Source organism: Pocillopora verrucosa, chromosome 14, assembly GCF_036669915.1.
Source record: "Pocillopora verrucosa isolate sample1 chromosome 14, ASM3666991v2, whole genome shotgun sequence".
Lineage (NCBI taxonomy): Eukaryota > Metazoa > Cnidaria > Anthozoa > Scleractinia > Pocilloporidae > Pocillopora > Pocillopora verrucosa.
This window is the reverse complement of record NC_089325.1, coordinates 2,900,351-2,920,486: the sequence shown is the minus strand read 5'-3', so window position 1 is coordinate 2,920,486 and position 20,136 is coordinate 2,900,351. Positions and strand designations below refer to the sequence as shown.

General features: G+C 37.5%; 3 protein-coding genes across 4 annotated transcripts; 2 read left to right on the top strand and 1 right to left on the bottom strand.

Annotated features, from left to right (window-relative positions):
- Positions 1-324: 324 nt before the first annotated feature.
- LOC131784387 (uncharacterized) lies at positions 325-2,626 on the bottom strand. The gene has a single exon (XM_059101195.2). The coding sequence runs from the start codon at positions 2,545-2,547 to the stop codon at positions 1,375-1,377; it is 1,173 nt and encodes a 390-aa protein (XP_058957178.2). The 5' UTR covers positions 2,548-2,626; the 3' UTR covers positions 325-1,374.
- Positions 2,627-2,760: 134 nt separating this feature from the next.
- Positions 2,761-10,699, top strand: LOC131784386 (uncharacterized). The gene is made up of 7 exons (XM_059101194.2): positions 2,761-3,056; positions 3,729-3,801; positions 4,626-5,449; positions 5,785-5,886; positions 6,376-6,432; positions 6,862-6,947; positions 7,810-10,699. Exons 1-7 carry the CDS (start codon positions 2,802-2,804, stop codon positions 7,859-7,861), a joined length of 1,449 nt encoding a protein of 482 aa, XP_058957177.2. The 5' UTR covers positions 2,761-2,801; the 3' UTR covers positions 7,862-10,699.
- A 4,254-nt stretch (positions 10,700-14,953) lies between these two features.
- Positions 14,954-19,070, top strand: LOC131784397 (adenosine receptor A2a-like). Of its 2 annotated transcripts, none has more exons than XM_066161420.1 (2): positions 14,954-14,998; positions 17,103-19,070. In XM_066161420.1, the coding sequence occupies exon 2, from the start codon at positions 17,143-17,145 to the stop codon at positions 18,139-18,141; it is 999 nt and encodes a 332-aa protein (XP_066017517.1). In that variant the 5' UTR covers positions 14,954-14,998; positions 17,103-17,142; the 3' UTR covers positions 18,142-19,070. The 2 variants fall into 2 exon arrangements, with proteins under 2 accessions (XP_066017517.1, XP_058957191.1); XM_059101208.2 differs by lacking the exon at positions 14,954-14,998 and adding an exon at positions 16,217-16,346.
- The last annotated feature ends 1,066 nt before the right edge of the window (positions 19,071-20,136 follow it).

Below are 20,136 nucleotides of genomic sequence, written 5' to 3'. Positions count from 1 at the left end.
TAACTGAGTGGGAGGATTGTGGGATGGAAACTTCTGGCTCAAGGTAATGATGCATGCTGGGAGCACATGGTGGTCAGTGTGTTACAACTGAGAACTAATTATTTTGCCATTCAGCTTAATTTAACTTGGTCAACAGGCATTTTATTATATATCTGTTGCTATTCCTACCCAAGCCATTGCATACAGCATACAGGGACTTTTGTGAAATGTCTTCACACAAAAGTGTGTGTAGTGTTACATGCAGTCAAAACATAATGCAAAAGTTCCACCACCTAAAAATGGAAAAATTGGCTCTACCTTTAAATGCCTAAGCTGACAACTTTGTTGGTCTGATCATCCCAATAAAATTGTCAAACAATAATTGTGTTTCCAGAATTCATTAAAAGTTGGTTAATTTTGTTATTTTCAACAACCAGTGAAAAGAAAATAGGAAAATCCCTTCTTTTGGTTTCTTTCCACAATTTATTTGTCTGAGGATATAAACACTGCGAGTCCAAATCCTAATTTACAATGAAACCAAGAACTAGAAGAAAGAGTACCATAGCAGATCTTTGAAATTAACACTTTACACCTTAACATCAATATAGATATTCTCTATTCTGTTCCCCATACATTTCCCAAGGTCTTGGCCATAAGAATTTGTTTAACAATCAAAAGCTATTAGCTACTGATCATTTCCTTTATTCTTCTGTATTCATGTGTGATTCAGGGCTGGTATTGTAAGGAGAAGTTACTTGGCAGTCTCTCTTAAAAGAATGAGCAACCCTCTACTGTGTTCAGAACATGGCTACAACATCATTAAAATGTTAAAAAAATCAGGAAGAAATCACGGAATTAAAGTTTAAGACAATGATGGTGACCATTGTGATCATTCATTGTCATATAATTAAATTATAATTCTATAAGTGTAATGGAACTAGCTTACATTTAACAATTCAAATACCTCTTAAACCTACAAAAATATAAGGATCCCTAAACTGAGCAAACTTTGTGCAAAGTTACAGTATGAATTTTCAAGAAATCGCATGAATACATAACAAGAACAAAACTGTGGCAGTTCTTTCAGTAAAATGAAATTTGAGAAGATATTTTCATTTCAGATGAAGAACAGAATTGCCATTATGTGACAAAAAAACTTAAACTAAATGTAACAGTTTTCTAAAGTTCACAAAATTTGGCTTAATTTCCACCTCTCTAAAAGTGTGGTTTTCTTTCTCACCTTACCGGGGGGGGGGGGGGGGGGGGGCAATTACATTATTACTGGGGGCTCAAAATGGCAACCTTGAAATATTCTAACTAAAATGTTTAAGATACACAAATCATTACAAAACTTGTTCAAGCACAAAGTTTAAATCAATGAGAGTTTGGACTTTCCTATATTCTGACTTTAAAGACCACTGGTCTTGAAGCTTCTGTTGGTGCTCCATCATACTCTGCAGGAACACTCCTTGGAAGAGGCTTTGCTGCTGGTGCAGGGGCAGCACGTAGAGGAGGAAGAGGGGCTAGTCTGGCCGGTGGAGGTGAGTAGAGTGATGCTGATGGTTGCATGTTTAGCTTACAAAGCATCGGCTGCCCATCAAGTTTCCGGTTGTTGTATCTACTAATTGCAAAGTGTGCATCTTCTTTATTCACATACACAACTTCTGCTGATCCCCTTCCAAGCATTTTACAACTGCGTAACTCACCCACTACGCCGAAGAGTTCTTCAACGTCTTGTTGAGTAACAAGCGGGTGTAAATTCGAGACCGTGATCCTACAACCGGAAGTTGGTATGTCTTGTTTAGATGGCTCCGGACCCCTTTGAATCTGTGCTGCGGTACTGCTCATTCCGTGATCCAATCTGCCCTCCAACAAACTATCTCCGAATCTGCCCGCTAGGAGAGGTTCGGATTTTTTTGATGCGTAGACGCTGTTTTCTACATTAATCTGACTGTACAGCGTATTCTCTCTTCTCTCCTTTTCTCTTCTTTGAGCTTTCCTCTCTCGTTCCCTCCTTTTTGCTTCGTTTTGTCTCTCTCGCTTTCTTAAGACTTGTTCCCTCTCTTTTCTTTTTGCCTCCTCATTCTTAGCTGTTATCGTAAGATACCCTGCAGTGATGTTTGCTTCTCGTTCCAAATCTTCCTTACTACGCTCTACTTTGGCAGTGATCCGGATCGAATCTCCCATCACTGTAGCTGACCTATTTGGCGGGACATCTTGCTTCGTAGTAATTTGAATATGGCCACCAGTCGACAGCGTCAAAGACCTATTTTTCTGAAATTCATTTTGTCTTTTTTCTTTTCTCTGATCCTCTAGCAAGGAAATGGAACGAATGATCGGTTGAGTTAGTTTTTTCTTCGAAGAAATAGTTTGCCTCGCGTCAACAATATTCCTCGTATTCGTTTTAGTGGCAGGAACACGAAACCCTTGTGCTTTTTTAGCCTTTTTTCGAGAAAGAGCAGAGCGCAGATCTTGCGATCTTTTGACATTTCTCGCTCCTCCAACTTCTAAGCCCACTTTTCTTCCACTTTGCAACGCTTTACCACCTCGATTTTTCTTCTTAAACATCTCGGTACAGTTTTCTTAGTTTCACAATTTCAGGAGGCTCTAAGGGAAATGTTTCACGGTTTTCTAGACGCCGCATGATATAAAGCTAACTTCTATTGGCTGCTTAATTTTAGCCAATAAAGTACTTCTTTAGAAAATAGCTTACCCTGAGCCGTGGAGTAGCGGTATTTCCCCAAACAAGATTATCTTCATATATGATGAAATGTTTGTACCTTCTGAGGGAGGTACGCTCCAGTTATGTTCCTGATGCAACTATGAGAATTTTGCTCGAGTATTTGGACGGTGATGATAAGAACATTACTTGTCCGCTGCTTACTGAACGGATATACCAAGATGGTACACCCGGTTGCACATACAACAACTGGGCTTACATAATCATTGCAATCGTGGCATTTATAATTGTTGGAATCCCATTTACAGCTTTCGTTTGCTGCATACAGCGGAAGATACGGAATAGGCAACGCATTCGACGCAGCAGCAATGACCGATCAAGCCCCTATCCATATCAGGTATGGTTGATTTTCAGTTAACAAAAGACGAAACCTACTTCAATGATACAGTGATTTGGATTCGGGCGCCATTTGGACCTCATTGTTGATCAATTTCCGTTGTTAATCAATTTAAATTTAGCTGATTACAAACCACAACAACTGTCTTGAACAGGCCTTATAGCAGACTTCTCATCACTTCGCACATAAGAGCAAGCAACTTTCCGATCAGAAAAACTGAAGCATTGAGCTCCTCTTTTTCGTTTTAGGAATTCCAAGGTTAACATATCTAATAATTATCAAGCTTCTTTCATGATACTCCAAGACAGGTGAAATATTACTATCAATCAGCCATGAAAGATTACATTGAGCTGGAGGTTTTCAAATGAATTTTCAATCTTGGATAGGTCAGGGCGGGGTATAACAAAAGCACTGAAATTACAAACTTTTGAAAACTGAAAGAAGGGATGGAAAAATAGAAAGTTGTGTGTTAATATGGCAAAAAAAAAAGATAATTATAGTGGCTGATGAAAAACTGAAGTAAGCACAACTCATTATCTTAAAATAGAGTACTTGGTGTAGATTTGGTTTTTTCCCAAGATGATTTTTACGCTAGTATAACATGAGCAGTCAGCCAGCCCAATCAGGGTAAACTTGCATGATCCTACAGTAAATTCTTTTCATTTTCCTTAGCCCATCAGCAGTGAAGGAAGTGGGCACCCTTCTTATGGAGCCATTGACAGTGCTGATGAGCGTGTAATCAGATGTAGGTATAATCTTTTTGCAATTTTATTGTTTCATAGAAACTGTTCAGTTACTGGGTAGGTGGTAACACAATAAACAAGATGCCCTTAGCAACAAGACAAATTTTATTGTCTTGAGATTTAAGAGGCATTTCCATTTGGGAGACTAAATCTTAAGGACAGGAATCATGACAAAGGATAATATATGTCAGAGCTGGTCAGTTAGCTCAGATGATTTGTAAAGAAATTTTCCCCAAAAAATTTGAATTTTTTGGCCAGTTCAGTCAATTCTTCAGTTTTGTAGCAACAACAGTGACATCAACAACAAAATGTATTTATCTTAGCCATAAAAATACATATCTAAAAATCCCTGCCCAAAAAATCGCAAAGCTAAGCAATGCAGGAGGAAAGTAAACATTAAAACAAATTCTTCCATAACAAGCTTAAGTGAAAATAGGAAATGAGTAAGAGAGCATGCATATACATGAATAATGAAAACAGTACAAAATCAATATCCTTTATAAACGTGTTTGGGTAAGGTTTCTAAGCAACAGAAAATTCTGGAAAATAGCTTAATATTTGTTTTGAGTAAACTATTTTCATTGAGCAGCAGTCAGTTAACCCTTTACTCCATAACATCAGTATGCATATTCTCCATACTGTTTCCCATACTTTTCCTTAGGTGATGTAGAGAAGAATTTCCTTCACAATCAAGGACTTCTTTAGTTGGTGATAATTTTCTCTATTGTTGTGACCTCAATGTGTGATTCAGGGGGTGAAGGAGTGAATGCTATTGGATTTTGATCCTAAAAAGTTTTTTAGTGGGCATTTCCATTGTCTTTTTCAGCTCCAAGCCATGACTCTGTATCTACTGCCAGTCTGGCTGATAAACAGAGCCAGCATCAAGACACCACAAGTGTGGCATCTAGTCGTGCAAGCATGGTTCCAGCCTATGACGACGTATCTTTAAATCAACGCAGCACTGCAGCCAGTAGATCTCGCCACCCATCTAATTCAGAAAATATTAAAGATGGTGCCAAGAACTCAGCAGGAGGGCAAGTCAATCAAAGGAGAACATCGCGTCTCTCATCAGATGGCCAGGATAGATTTGTTGACCAACCAGGACAGTTTTATGAATCTGTGGATGTTGTAACAAACTTGCCGAAGCTTCAAGACCAAACTAAAGCTAGAAATGATAAACAGCCACCCTCCAAACCTCCCAGGCAATTCTTTAATAAAGCTATCACTCCAGAAACTGAGGATCATGTATATTCTGAAGTTGAAGGCACTGACTCTAATAGTGCCTTTCAATTGCCATCAAATGATGTCATATATGAAATAAACCCTAAAGAGGATGGGGCTTTTGAAGGGAGCTCACCAGTGTATGCTGTTTTAGAACCACCCCTAGAGGTTCCAGATCAGAATAAGGGTCCAGAATCACCTAATGAACAGAAACCGGGTTTAGAGCAAGAGAAAAAGCCAGCTGATGACAAAGTTGGAGAGGATTCCGCTTCAGATAATTATGTAACAGTTCTTCCTCCTACTCCTCCCAAACAAGTTTATGAACTTGCAAATGAGAATTCAGACTTGACAGCAAGTGGCTCAAATGAGTTTGATCAATATTCTGTGACACCAAAAGAAGAAGAGCCTGACCCTGTGAAGTCAAGATCTGTAAGTACAATGTAAAGTTATGTCATCATAGTGTTAATTATTTATTTATTTTGAAGTCTGTTAAACTGTTTTCAAAAAACATATACATCAAAACCTTTCACTTTTAAACATGGTAAGATGTCTGATTTGACATAGTTTGAGATCATGATTCTGTCTCCTTTTTTATGGCTTTTGTTAGTAAGGACAAATTTGTAATCAAAATTGTAATTTTGATTATAACTGAAGTAGCAAAATCATGATTGACAACATATATCTTGGTCATTTGAAATCTTAATTTTTTTAAAATAAGAATTCATTTTAACATAAATTATCTCCATTTATCACAATTTTGACAGTATTTTGAGGAGTTTCTTCTGGACAAAGTGAGGGCGTTACCAGCAGATAAAAGAAATGGTACTTTCCTTATTCGAGATTCAACTTCCTCAACTGGATTAAAGGTGCATGTATAAAACTTATCTTAGCCTATTTCATTTTTAGTGTTCCTTCTAGAAGAACCCATAAAAAATTCCAAAAATAACAAGAGGTCTGTTTCTCCTGTAAAGCACTTCTGTTTTCATTCGATATGGAGGTTTTAAAAGTTTTGATAATGATATATTGAAACCATCAGCTGAAGACTTAAAATTAGGGTGCCAGAATCAGTTTCTCTATCCTTAAAATTTTGATATTAAGATATGGCCTAAACCCATTCAATTACTAGTGGGAACTTTCATAAGATGGGCTCCAGAAAATTTTGATGAATGAAATTGAGAAGTATTTTGCAAAAACTCTATCAAAATCTGTGAAGATATGATTAAAGATGAAGAGAAATCTCCCTTTCGTATTTCCTTGGTGATATATATGTTTTCCCTACACACTCAGAATTAGACCTAAAGTATATTACCCAGCTGGTGCATTACTCAACAAGTGTATTTTTTCTTTGGTTGCAGGTTTTAACCTTGTACTGTTGGAAAAATGACTCAAATAAAGAGCTTTACCACTTTAAGGTACTATTCACAGCTTTAATAGCATGACAATGTGCTTTAAATTAGATGCTTTACAGTGTCAAGATAATTAATTGACTTTTAAAAACCTTGTTAATCATTAACCTAGCCATATGGCTGGGCATTTATTGGCTTGGCTGTAACTTATTGAGCTTTGGCTTACAAGAAAGCCATCATTATTGGTGTTGCTGGACGTGTGTTTCCCCATCAGTTAGAAGATTTGAGATAAGTTGGGGCTAGGTTTGCTTCTAGATCTCTTACCAGCTCACATAATGCTCAAGGCCTTGTACTTTCATGTGGGCGACAAAGTTGAATTGATGTACTTCAATTTGTGGACCAGGAACCTCTCTGTCCTTTCATTTCCACACCTTACTCCTGTAGGTCTGGATTTAAAGATTAGTATTTAAATGTAGTATCCATCACAACTTTCAGATCAGTTCTGCAGAAGATGGCTGGGTATTCCTTTACAAGAGTTCTAAAAGGTTTTCAGACTTAGATGAACTGTTGAAAGATCTCAGGTTAGTGTTGATCTTCATGAATTGATTATCTGTGCAGCTTAATTGGTATTTTTTTCTGTAACCATGCTTAAAACTTCAAATATGTAATGAGTGTATTATACAAAAATGTGTCAAAGAGTTATATTTGACAAGAACTACACTCCTATAATGTCTTTTTCTATGCATGAATGGAAATGGTACTGGTAAAGCTGTTGGTGCAATCATAAACAAAACAAAACAAAACAAAAAAGGTCTGTCACTGGTTTGGAGGATAGACTTAAAAAATTTACCCAGATTTCTCTGATAACTGTTGGATGAATGTTGAATGATCCATTTCTACAGTCTGTTACTGGTTACTTATCCAATGCTTTCAATTGGTATACCATGGGATATCCCACAATTGTGTATACCATGAAAATACTAGTGACAAGAAGGGTTATTCATTGATATAACATGAGGAAATGCCACTAACTACTCTAAACAATGACACAGAGAATACAGTGGCCCACACAATCAATATGAGATAAGTAGTAGACTCCACTTAGAATAGTTTTGAATAAGCTCTATGATGTTTTAAAACTCTGTATAAATCTAAGTCTTAAAATTAAAGTAAACACCAATTACAACTTATACTTGGCGAATAAAGTTGACGTGGTCAAAGGCTTGTAAGGAACTGAAAAGGGTGCCACTTATTAAATTTCAACAGAGCACAATGGGAAGGTTGCAGGTAATACTATCCAATATACAAATGCCCTCATGTATTCTGATGGGCTGTATTTTCTACTGGCTTGGTTTAAATGGAACTACTGTAGCTAGAGGAATTGAGAAATTTATCAGAAATATATTGAATTCTTATCTTTATCTTTTTTTAAATTTTTTTTAGGAAAGACAAAGATATGTTGCCTTGTGTTTTAACTGAACAAGTTTTGCCCTAATATTGTTTCCCGGCCCTTCATGTACATAAAATATTTATATTTTATCAAATCAATATAGAATTCTTTTAAAAAGAAAACCTTAGTGACAGATTGCATGTCGTAAAAAGTGATTAACAAATGTATTTTGTTAAAAGGTAATTTAGTGTTAACAACTGAGTTGAAAACGTAAATTGGCCCACTGATTGAATCGCTCTGACGAAGGGCTAACGCTCGAAACGTCAGCTTTTTTACTCTGTACGGTGGCCAATTTACGTTTTCAACTCAGTTGTTAACACTAACCCTAAACCCTATACTCTCCCACCGACGCAGCACCACAGTTTCTTTAGAAACTTACCCTCTTTATATATTTTGTTAAAATACAGGTTCGTTTACTAACTGTAAGTAGTGTGGTAGGAATATTTTTAAAACAAGTATATTACGATTGGGGCCGAAGTCAAGAGCTGCGATTTTTGTATTTTACTTAACAAATAGAGAAGCCTTGACTGTGCTCTGTTCTGTTGTAAAGCACGCAGGAAGCGGTTAGAGCACGAAAGAAGTGTAGGGGGAAACACGAGACGCAGTCGCCATCAGAGCACAGTCAAGGCTTCTCTATTTGTTTTATAATAAAGAATCCGTTAAATTCCCCAATAATTACTTTCAATTTTCAAAACAAATCTTATTTCCAAAGCGAATAACAGTGTCGTCAGCATGCTCTATTTAACAAATAGAGCACGAAAGAAGTGTAGGGAGAAACACGAGACGTAGTCGAGTGTTTCTCCCTACTTCTTGAGTGCTCTAGCCGCTTCCTAAGTGCTTTATAACAGAACAGAGCACAGCCAAGGCTTCTTTATTTGTTTTATAATAAAGAATCCATTAAATTCCCCGAGCATTACTTTCAATTTCCAAAACAAACTTTATTTCCAAAGCGAACTACAGTGTCGTCAGCATGCTCTATACTCTCATAAAGCACGCTACAATAAGCCAATCAGAATCCCTGTTAGAATGGTTCAAATAATCTGATTGACTGTACAAGACTAAAGCTGTCAAAAGTGTCAAACCATCAAAGTTAAAAAACCATCAAAGTTCACCTTCAAAACACGCAAGTTTTTTCACATGACAAGGTAGAAAACAAACTGTTCAGGGCGAGTGTTTTTTGATTGAACGACAGCCGAATTCACCGGAATATGAAGATCGCTCGGGATGACAGCGCCGCAAAACTCGGCTGCAGTGACAGATGTGACTTTCCACTCGACGCATCGGAAAGGATATCAGAGCAAGCTCTTATTTTTTCACTCGAAGGGCGGCCGATGTAGTTTCTGAGGCTTACTGTGATGACCGGAGATCGCCAGGATGAGCGAGCCGCGATGGACTTCAGCATGATCATATTCGCTCAGACACCGTCATTATTAGAATGAATTTTAACAGTTATGCCAGTTTGGTTATATTTTTCATCATTCCTGTTTTGTTCTGTTTTGTTTTTGAACACTGAACTTTATATACTATATGAGTGTTAGCTGTGTTTGATTTTTATTTCCGTACGTAAGCTTGCAATCTACTGAGCGTGAATCAATCTTTAAAACCTCGAATGTCTATTTTGTTTTTCCTTTGAGGATTTTCGTATCTACTCACGTTTTAATAACTTAAATTACGGCGCATGGTATGTTTACAAACCTTTATTTGGTTCTTCTGTTGCTACTTGCCGGCTCGCTTGTTCCGAAATTTCACTTTCAATTATCGGAAAAAAGCTAAAAGGAAGTCCCGGAAAAAGGTCGAACATTGTACAGTTTGGCAGATGGCGTGACAGCTTTAGCTCAGCTCTATGCTCTATACTCTCATAGAGCACGCTCTTTCAACCAATGACACCGCGCGTTATATCCGAACTTTATTATAAACTCTCTTATTATATACTCAGCAAAATATCGCGTTTCTGATTGGTCAATGATGAATGCATAAATAGGTTATAGAGTGCAATACGGAGAAGTTGCCATGGAAACACCGGGGAAGCGCCAAATTTGAACACAAATTTGAGAATATAATAAATAAAAAATCGTATGAACCTGCTCGTGCATTTCGTGATTTATGGTCACTCGTGCCCATAAATCACGAAATGCACTCGCGTTCATACGATTTCCTATACATAGAGCACGCTCTTTCAACCAATGACAGTACGTGTTATATCCGAGCTTTATTATAATTGACAATAGGAAAATTGGCGTTTCCTATAATAGGAAAAATATAAGAAACAGATGACACACATGAAGGAACTCTGAAAGAACACGGAGATAGATATAACTAGGTTACTTAGCAGAAAAAAAAATTCTCTATCAATTTCGTTGTAGTTTAAGCTTTAAAAGTTTTATAAATGAAATGGCAATAGGAACAGGTTTTCCTTGTATCCTTACCATTAAAGAAAGTGAGGTAGGAGGAGGGGAACTTTTTCGAAATGGGTGCTAGTTTGAAATTGTGGCTTAAGGGGTGGACGTGTATTCGGGGAAGAGCTCTTTATTAGAGGAGTCGGCGCTTATTCGACGAAGTGTGGTATCGATTTGAGTGAGTATATGCTGAAACTTTCGCCTTTCATGCAATGGTAACCATTCACAGAGCAGAACGTAAAAGATAGATTTCGACATTTTCAAATCCAATTAAACAAGTTTCGGAAAGAACACAAGAAAAAATCAATTTATTTGTTGACTGGTGATGTTTGCGTGACTATGGTATCGGTCAAATGTCAAGTTCAAACCGTTGGTGTTCGTCTACTTTCGCAGACTTGAGAATTGTTGGAGGAGAAATTGAAAGAATTAATAATATTACATTCAGTTATTAACGAGCTGCTGAGTGATTTATAAAATAAAAGGAAACAAAAACTTTATAAAACATTGTCACTTGGTAGTTTATGCCTGCAAAGCTCGCGACCATTTGTTCAACCGGCCATGTTTGACTGGGAGTTAAAGTCGACGGTTGGGGGAGAGGCGGGGAAAGGCGAATAGACAACCCTCTCCTTCATTTTGACCGTCGCTCGCCCCCCTTGGTACAAAAGTCTTTCTCTTCCCAGCTTAACGCTGCTGTAAAAATTAAAGATGGAAGCTATAATTTTCACCAAGGTAACACTGAGGACTCGCCCACCAAAATTACGTCTGCTCTTCAAGCTAGGTGAATACGTGAGGCGAATGTAATGCTATATATGAGTAAGTCAACACTCGTTGAAAAATATGTCTACTGTTGTTCGTATTCCGAACGTAAGTGACCACGGGGGGATATCTACATTACTTCTGACGCGATGGGGGCGAATAGCATAGCTAGGTGCACTCTTAGTTTCAATTCCAAGATAAAAACTACAGATCAATGTAAATAAAAATTGCACATAACCTTTCGGCAACGTCGCGCACGGTTTTGATCCCATGTGGGCCAATCTTTTCTTTAAACACACGAAACGATCAAGTTTAATGCGTCCGTCAGTGAAACAGGTGCTGTACTTGAGAGGGTTGAAAAGATCTCGTCTGTAAATTATAATTAGCTAAATTTCTCATTTTGTTTGCCCTGCGTTTGTTTTGTACTTTTGTGTTTACTAAGCAGCGAATTATTCGTTTCTTTTCATCGTCATGCATAGCGATAGCAGTAGTGTCCGATGGATACTTCGAAAAAGGGAAAAAGGTTCACACTCTGCAAAGGAAAGGGACGTTGAACTCGAAAAGAAATTGTCGAGAGATGACACTTTGACAGTGCGAAACTTTTTAAGGGCGCGCCCACAAATTCAAGTTTAAGGGTGCATTACATTTAAAATTGCGACATGAAAGTGAAACTAAAATGGAAATGACATAAGATCCACATTGAACTCTTTACTCCACATGTGGGTTTATGAACCCAATATCCCTCGCCGTACTGGAATTGCAAATTGACTCTTGTCCAGAATTACCCGTGCGACGTCCTTTTTGTGAACGGAGAATATAGGCCAGTGAAGAGACATTGCTCTCGATTGCAAATATAATCTTCTTTGCTTTATGGGTAATTTTGGATTTCATGTGAGTAAAAGAGGCAGTCATACTAATCCAAGATGCGCCTCGCATTTCAGTTTAACTGATCAGATCTTATATTTCGTGGAATAAATCGTTGAGGGAACTCTCATTCATCCCCGCTCAATCCTCCTCGTTTTCGAGGGATATCCTCTCGCTGTTAGCCCAACATTGAGTAAAAAACAGATTAGCAAATAATTTAGAGGTGCGTGGAAATGACTGTGCCGACTTGAGTAATTAATTACCAGACAAAACTACAAATAGCAAAAAATTTATGCATTAATTGGTAATCATTCTGAACCGTCTAAAACACCTGTGTCATAACCCCACATGTGGAGGCGTACTTGATTTTTAAATCCGCAAATGAACTGCCTGTTCTTTGACTGAACGTGAGAAAGACGCTATTGTCTGCAAAATCGGTAAGTAAAGTTTTTAAAAGTTTTGTTTTTTAAATTTTAGGACTAATTAATATGAGTAAACGTGATTGCATAGTTTGTGAAACTCAACTCGAATATCGACTTTGCGACATTACTGAGACTCGCGTCAAGTTTGGTTTTTTTCGACTGGGCTAATCAAGCGTTGCGACGTTCGCGTGCAAAACGATATGGGAAGGGTCAAAGATCCATTTAAACCATATTGTGCTTGAAGTCATAAACAAAAATCATTAAACACAAATTTAAAAAACGTAGAAAAAAATCGGTTCGATATAATTATGGCTTTATTTAATTTTACAGCTAGCGATACAAATTTTAATTTATCTCAGCAACTTTAGACCTGTTCTTAAGGGATTCGTAACGTTCGAAGAAAGCAAATCTGATTTTGATTCAGAAATTGTATATACAGTAAGTTTTTCAGTTTGCAATAGCGCATCTGTACGAAGCACTAGATAAACTTCTCCTCGCTCCTCGTCAGTGAGTTTTAACGTCAGGCGCAAACTTGAAATTCAGTAGGAAACCGAAAGAGGAAATTGATGTGTTGTAATCTTAGGATTTCCCTACTACAAGGGTGTCTTTCTCGGATATTAAATATTGGTTTAAGACCTTGAGCGGATTATCTATTTAAAGAGCTGAAAACGTACAAATTGGCTTTTAACCTAGCGCAATATTTATATTTTCACTCCAGCGTAAGTGGAAACTGAAAAATGGCTGTCGATTTGCCTTAAGCTGGCCATGAAGCAGGGATATTCGTAGGTGATTATACGGCTTACGAATGATCAACAGTTAAGATACTTATTTGTATATCAAATAAATTTTAAGCCTCAAAATTCGAGGGGAAAGCGTGAGGGGACATTCGAGGGTACGCGCGTGTAATTTTAAAGTGAATTTACCCTCTTTCCATATAATTATATTCGTCTTCATTGTCAAGAACTGACTTAAAAAGCATGTAGAATACATAGAAACACAATTTGAAGGTAGAGAACTTAAGTGAAACAATTAGAAGGATTCAATTAAAAATAAAAAACAATATTGGTCTAGGGATAATTGCGACATTTCCTTTTTTCACGTTTTTCAGCCGAACTGATATCACAGATCAACATTTTCACTATTTCAAAGTATAAACAACATAAATTTAAGATTATTCGAGAAAATTAACTGGTTCCTTCGCCTTCATAGAGCTGATAAAACTGTAAGGTTAACAACTTTAATATTAGTTATATTCACTTAGAAAATAAAAAACTTGTATTATGTTCGAATTCAATAACTTCTATGACGTGGAGTGGCATCTTTATCATCGGCCAAAATTTGCCTAATAACAGAAACAGCAACGGACTAGCTTTTTGCCAAAATTTCTTTATGCGCTAGATTCTAAAAGGGCACTGTTTAGGAAGCGTTGAGGAATCCTTTCCTTGCGTAGCCAAGACACTGGCATCGTGTTTAATTTTTTTTTTTTTGCCAGATTAAAAGTTTTCTAGAAGTTGTTTGCTTTTCCCTTCTATAGTTTGACTCATTTGCTTTCCGTAATTTACTTAATTTTTTTTGAAGACTTACATGTTAAAAGAAATAATATGTCTTTTACTTACAAAATTTAAATAATTTCGAAATCGTTTCATTTCATTTCCTTTCATATTTTGCCATAAAGACGAAAAAAAAAATTGGAAATCAATTAAAGCGAAACATGTTTTTCGCGGCGGACGTCTGTCCCTGTTGATGTTTGACTGCGTTGTTGACAAAAGCAGAAGACAAGCTTGGAAGATTTCAATAATAATAAAGGTTTGAAAACTAGCGTCAAAATGTCATAGTGAGTTCGATAGAAACATTCGTCATAAAGCGACGGGTTCTCACAGCAATTATTTCGCAAGAAAAATTGGCGTTCCTTTCTAACAATACACTTTTTTTTATCGCAATCGCAGTTACCCGAAATATTTTGTTAAAAGCTTAAAGTTTCTCCGCTTAGGTTATTTCAACGCTTTTTTATATCCTCAAAAGTCACTCTTCAAACATTTACAGTCTTCGGTCTTTCGAGACGATAACTTTTCAACGTTTTTAGCTCAGTTTCGATGGATTAAAATGACGAACCTCTATAAAGAGGGGCAAAGGATGAGACCCGCACTTTCAAAAGAATACTGACAAAAAACCCTGAAATTTCCTAGAAATGAGATTTATTAGATAATGAGGTTAATTGGCAAAAGTTTCTCAGAATTTCGTAATAAATGCACAACTGCAGAGATACGTAACAAAAGCAATGAGGAGATGGCAACCCTAATTTACTAACATGACATTTCTACCCTAAATTTGATTAATATTTAACCCTAGAGTTTAGCTAATTGTGTTCAGAGCCAAAACCAGATCATCTGTATTTTATACCTCTGTTGGCACTCATTGCAAATTGTGAGCTAAATGTGACAATGCTTTGAATTACTTTTTCGTTCCCAACTTTTTTGAAGTTATCACCAAAATACAGTTAACGGAATTCGAAGGGAATTCCAATTTTCATTTCTCTTGTTTGGTCGAAAACCTCCAGCTTACGGAAGCTAAAACTTATCTGTCAAACCTTTCAATTGATGATATTTCAAAAGACAATTGCCAACGTCCGATAGAATCTCGGGGCGATAAAAATAAACTAGGGCTGATTCAAAAACACACTATCAAATCTCTGAGAAGGAAGAAGTTTCACACAGGTGGAAAAAGGGAAATTTCCTTTATAAACGGTAAGAAAGAAGTCCTTTTTCTAAATTCCGGTAAAACTTGAAGACAAGGGTCTTGATTTTGTATCTTAGTAATCTTTGGTATAGTTTGAGTCAATTAATTCACCTCTTCGATTCAGTTACAACTAGTCTGCGATAAACAACAACCGAAACTGGCCCCTAAAAAAGTTGCCTGCGACATGATATGATGAATGATAAAGTGAGATTCGTACGTAAGCAGTTTGCCTACAGATATATCTCCGATATCCCGTACAACGACAAATATCGATAAAAAGAAAAAAAAAACCTAAAGAAAAATTCGTTCGTTGTTGGCAGTTTTATTCTATTGACGTCGATACGGCGAAGATAAATGGAGCCAGCACCGAACAAACGATGTGTTTACCACCAGCTATATTGCTATCGCGATATAATCTCCGTTGACCTTGAGGCTCTGAGACTTCTGAAAGAGAAAAGTCTAAATCTTTGGGCTACTAGCAAATGAATTCTCCTTACACGTTAAATACACTGTTGACAGAAAAGTAGTGAGAATTTTGAAAACTATCAACTAAGAGTTGTAATCTTGATATAATACCAAATTCTCTGACATGGCTATCAAGTGCATTGGTCATCAGTAACTAGCGTTTACATTTTCAATTTGAACAATTAGCACTCAACGACAGCAGTAAAGTATTTGTGGTTTGATGAACCGCACGCAAAAAGAGAATAAGTTCCTTTTCAGAGTGCCCTAAAATAGCTATAGGTAAGCTATTTTGGGCACCTTCAGTTTTTTCTTTCTTCCTTTTTAGTGCAAAATTTATGCCTTTACTGAGCTAATGGGGAGCACTTAAGCTTTCAGTTCATCAATAATCAACATTTGACACAATGATCGTTTCAAATAACTAAATGGACTATTTCAGATCAATTCCAAGGGTTTATATTCAGTTTAATTAAACTTCCTCGCGGCTTTTGTGTGCGTAAGGTGACATCAAAGCCTGCTTGCGCTGTATGTTTGCATTTTTTATCTAATTTCAAACAAATGATCTTAAATTGAAACTCTAATTTAGAATTGCTTCCAGTCTACAACTGATAACCGTATCAATCTTTGTCTGTTTACCGTAAATCTATCATGATATCTAATGCTACATGCACGCAACATGACGTGACGCACACATTCGAACGACACTGACAATTTCGACACTGATTTTAAAGACGGTAATGGACTGCTGTTTTAGCCTGGCGAGTCTATCTTCTTACCAGAAGATTTCAGTCCCTCTAATAGACAACAAAAATCTGCAAAACATGCGCTTTTTCAAGTTGTTGCTGTCGGCTGGAAGTACGCTTTCACTAAAACTTTTAAACTTCCCAGTCGCAGGTAAGAATCCATATAGCCTTTCCCGATTCGTTCACTAACACAACTTTTTTTATTTAGAAGAGGCCTGGTTGAATTTTTTTGTAACTCTTCGTGATGGATTTAAGAAATTGAATGCTTTCAGTATCACCTTTGATTCGATTTCAAAAATTTTTTTCCTCCGTGTAGACCCGGAAACTAATCGATTATCTGATCAGGTCAAGAAAGACCGCCTCTAGCTTTCCTTCAACATCATTTATTTTTTTAGCTGTGTAGGTCTCCGTGAAGTTCTTCCTGAAAACTTGCCATATCCTCGGTTATGTGGATTCATCGTTACTGCCATTTAGGTGACATCGATATTTGCCCGTACTGGAAATCTTATCCTATATGAGATATACTAAAATCAATCAAGAAAGTTCTTCTGTTACTTTCATTATTTCCGTTGCTGTTATCATTAATGTCATAAATATTATCATTTTTATTTTCATGATTGCAATTTTAATTCTACAACTGCATCAGAACATTTCAATCTTTAAACTTGTTTATTTTGTCCCATTCCGATTCATAAGAAAAATCATGGGGAGGGGGTGGGGAATTGGGATTGCCTATATTCGAGGGGGATGGGAAAAGAGTTTTTTTGCTTTGTGTGTTGATTTGTTTTCTCGTTGCATGAGGGGCCGACAAAGGGATATCAGTGTAGGGGGTGTAGATAATAAGCCAAAATGTTTAATAGAAACTGTATTAATCAATCTCTCTTTGTCATTTTTTTTTAATTTTCAGATTGTAATTGATCACCAGCTGTTTTTAGAGTGAGGTAAACATGAGCACCTCGACTGCCCCCGAGCGAGTAAGCTGGACGGTTTTGTTCAGCAGTCTTGCTCTTTTTACCATTGTGGGGAACTTCCTCTCTATAGCGGTATTCCTTAACAATTCAAGACTTCGTCGCATGCGCACAAGCCTGCTACTGATCAACTTAGCGATCGCTGACCTGCTCGTGGGCTCCGTTGCCGTTCCAATGTATATGGTCTTCCAGTGGCCGGAAAGCGCCATAGCGAGAGACTTTACTTTTATCACCTCTTATGACGCTATTGATCTGTTAACCGGCTTTGCGTCCATATTCAGCCTATCTGCGATTGGTTTGGAGCGTATGTTCTCTGTTTTCTCCCCTCATAGGCATCGAGCGACTGGCAAAGTGCCTTATTATGCAGCTGTTATGGTATGTTGGCTGCTCTCCTCGCTGCAAGTTTTACTGCGCATTTTGAAGGCCCACAAGATTGTGGAGCTCACCGTCTTCTTTTACAACATGATGTTCGCACTGTCTTTTGCCTTCGTTGTCATGCTTGTCACTTACACCGCGGTCTGGTACAAAGTACGGGCTCGTCAGCTCGAGCTGAGCGATCGTGGGAGGAGCAGCAGATTGTCAGTTGAACGAGAGCGCAGGCTCATTCTGACTCTGGCAATTGTCACCGGATTCTTCCTCGTCACATGGTTACCATTTCATTTGTTAAACATTTCCTTGTTCTTCTGCGTTCAATGTCGACAGCAAACGGCGATCAATTTCATCCACGCAATCAAACTTCTACATTACAGCAATTCGTTTGTGAATCTGATTATCTACAGCTGCAGGTTCCCTGACTTCCGCCGAACGCTTTGTCAATTTTTTGGAAAGACTAGGCGTGTTGATCCTGACACGCAGTCAAATGTATTGGGACATATGAGTTTTCTAAACACGAACAACCGCAGTCCACCGGTAGAAATGGATGAGGGTATTCCGATTTCTTCTTACTCAGCAAGAATTCAATCCTCGGAGCATTGTTAGAACTTCAAGCAAACACTAGGCCCAACGAAACTGTGATAATTCCTTCAAGCTCCTGTCAGTTTTCCTCCTCTTATGATTTTCCTATTTATAATCATGCGAGTCGAAGATGTTTCCCGAAAACTTGCGATTACTGTCCAACCAAGAATCACCCAGCGCATCAATCCCTGGTGCTCTCAATTTTTTTGCCGGGAAATATTCCCTTCCGCCATCCAACTCAGAAAAGACTCAAGGGTTGTTTGAAGGGAAAGTAATTGATGTTGAACCTACAGCTGAACAACTGAGATCAAAATAAGCATCCTCTGCATTTTCATTTCATTAGTACTCGTCAAAAGTTTCTTGCAGAAAATTGTAGTGAGATTAATATCCAATTAGATGGCCATCCAATTTGCAGGGTTAAACATGCCAAATCATTAGGTTTAATTATTGATGACCGACTTTCATGGTCTAATCACATCAAAGAACTATGCAGAAAGATATCCTCGGCAATAGGTGCTCTGAGGCGCATTAGGTCCCTCATTTCTCAGTCCACTGCAGTACAAATAATATAACGCTTTAATCCAGCCTCATTTCGATAACTGTGCCCCCGTTTGGGATGGATTGAGTTCTTATCTATGTGAGAAACTACGAAAATTGCAAAACCGAACAGCTAGGGTTATTCTGCAAGCCAACTGTGAGGTAAATTCAAGCCCGCTTCTTGAAACTTTGAAGTGGGACCAGCTATCATTAAGAAGAAGAAAGCAGAAAGCTATAATGATGTTTAAATCCCTCAACGGGTTAGCCCCAGTGTACTTGCAGGATTTATTCAGTGAGCAACACACAGACTATGACTTGCGTGATTCTTTCCGTAAGTTAAACTTACCTAAGCCGCGTACTGACTATTTGAAACGTAGCTTTGTGGTGCCTTACTGTGGAATTCTCTTCCTGAGAATATTAGGACGATTAGATTATTAAAACATTCGATTCCCACTCGGCAATCTTGTAAATCAGTTTTTATAGTTATTTTAATTTTTTACAAATGATTGTAATTAAAATACTATTAGTATAACTGAAGATTCTTAACCGAGTTTAAATAAAGATCTACTACTACTACTGCATAACATGTGCGCGTAACAGGCCCTAGGCAAGAACACACGAAACACGTGCAACAGGAAGTAAACCAATAGCTCTTGCGCACGTGACCTCTTGCATCAACACGTTGATCTTAATCACACGCGCCAACATTGTTGCAAAAACAACAGGAAAAAACGGGCTCCATTGGCAGGATTATAACAGGATATTGCATTAACACAATGAAAAAGTAAATTGAAAGCAATTATAACAATTTTTATTACTTGTTTATGTAATGTTTCATGGAAATTAGCTCGCCCCTCTTTCGTAAGATACGACCAGATGGGTTAATTCAGTAAATGACGGATACTGGTACCATCAGTAAGATATGATGTTAAAGATTTATATGGAAGTTATTGTCTGAAAGGAAATTTTTTTTACGTTCTAAAAATAAAAGGTTGTATTTCTTGTCGCAGAATATCTTGGGCACTCTTGGTCTAATTGGTAGGAAAGGTATTTCATCGTAAATTATTCTTGCAATTACCGAAAGCACATTTCTTATTAACCGCTCAGTTATCAGCTGACACTGAATCAGTCTGAATATTTCCCAAGAATGATCTCAGTAGTGACTCTTTCTACTGTCTGTCATTCAATTCTTATGATGTTAGTTCGGAAAATTTTGTATTGGATCAATTAATAACCCCTTGATATATATTTTTCTTTATTCTCATAACTTGTCTGTTTGATGTTGTATCAATATTGTAAGGAGAAATTCTGTCTTGGTCACTCATGGGAGTTAAAGAGCTAAGTTACCATTGTTTAGTGACCACATATGACGTCATAACGATTTGGAGAAATGTGTGGTGCGCGGTGCTGTCGTTCTCTCGTACCCAGATCCTACTCCATTTCTACGGGAGATATTAACAGATAACCAGAGCTCTCGTTATT

Bases quoted from the DNA above. Each gene is read 5' to 3' on its own strand.
- LOC131784387 (XM_059101195.2), bottom strand. From the start codon at position 2,547: ATGTTTAAGAAGAAAAATCGAGGTGGTAAAGCGTTGCAAAGTGGAAGA.
- LOC131784386 (XM_059101194.2), top strand. From the start codon at position 2,802: ATGAGAATTTTGCTCGAGTATTTGGACGGTGATGATAAGAACATTACT. The intron at 5,450-5,784 runs GTAAGTACAATG...CAATTTTGACAG, and splicing joins ACCCTGTGAAGTCAAGATCT to TATTTTGAGGAGTTTCTTCT. The intron at 5,887-6,375 runs GTGCATGTATAA...CTTTGGTTGCAG, and splicing joins CTTCCTCAACTGGATTAAAG to GTTTTAACCTTGTACTGTTG.
- LOC131784397 (XM_066161420.1), top strand. From the start codon at position 17,143: ATGAGCACCTCGACTGCCCCCGAGCGAGTAAGCTGGACGGTTTTGTTC.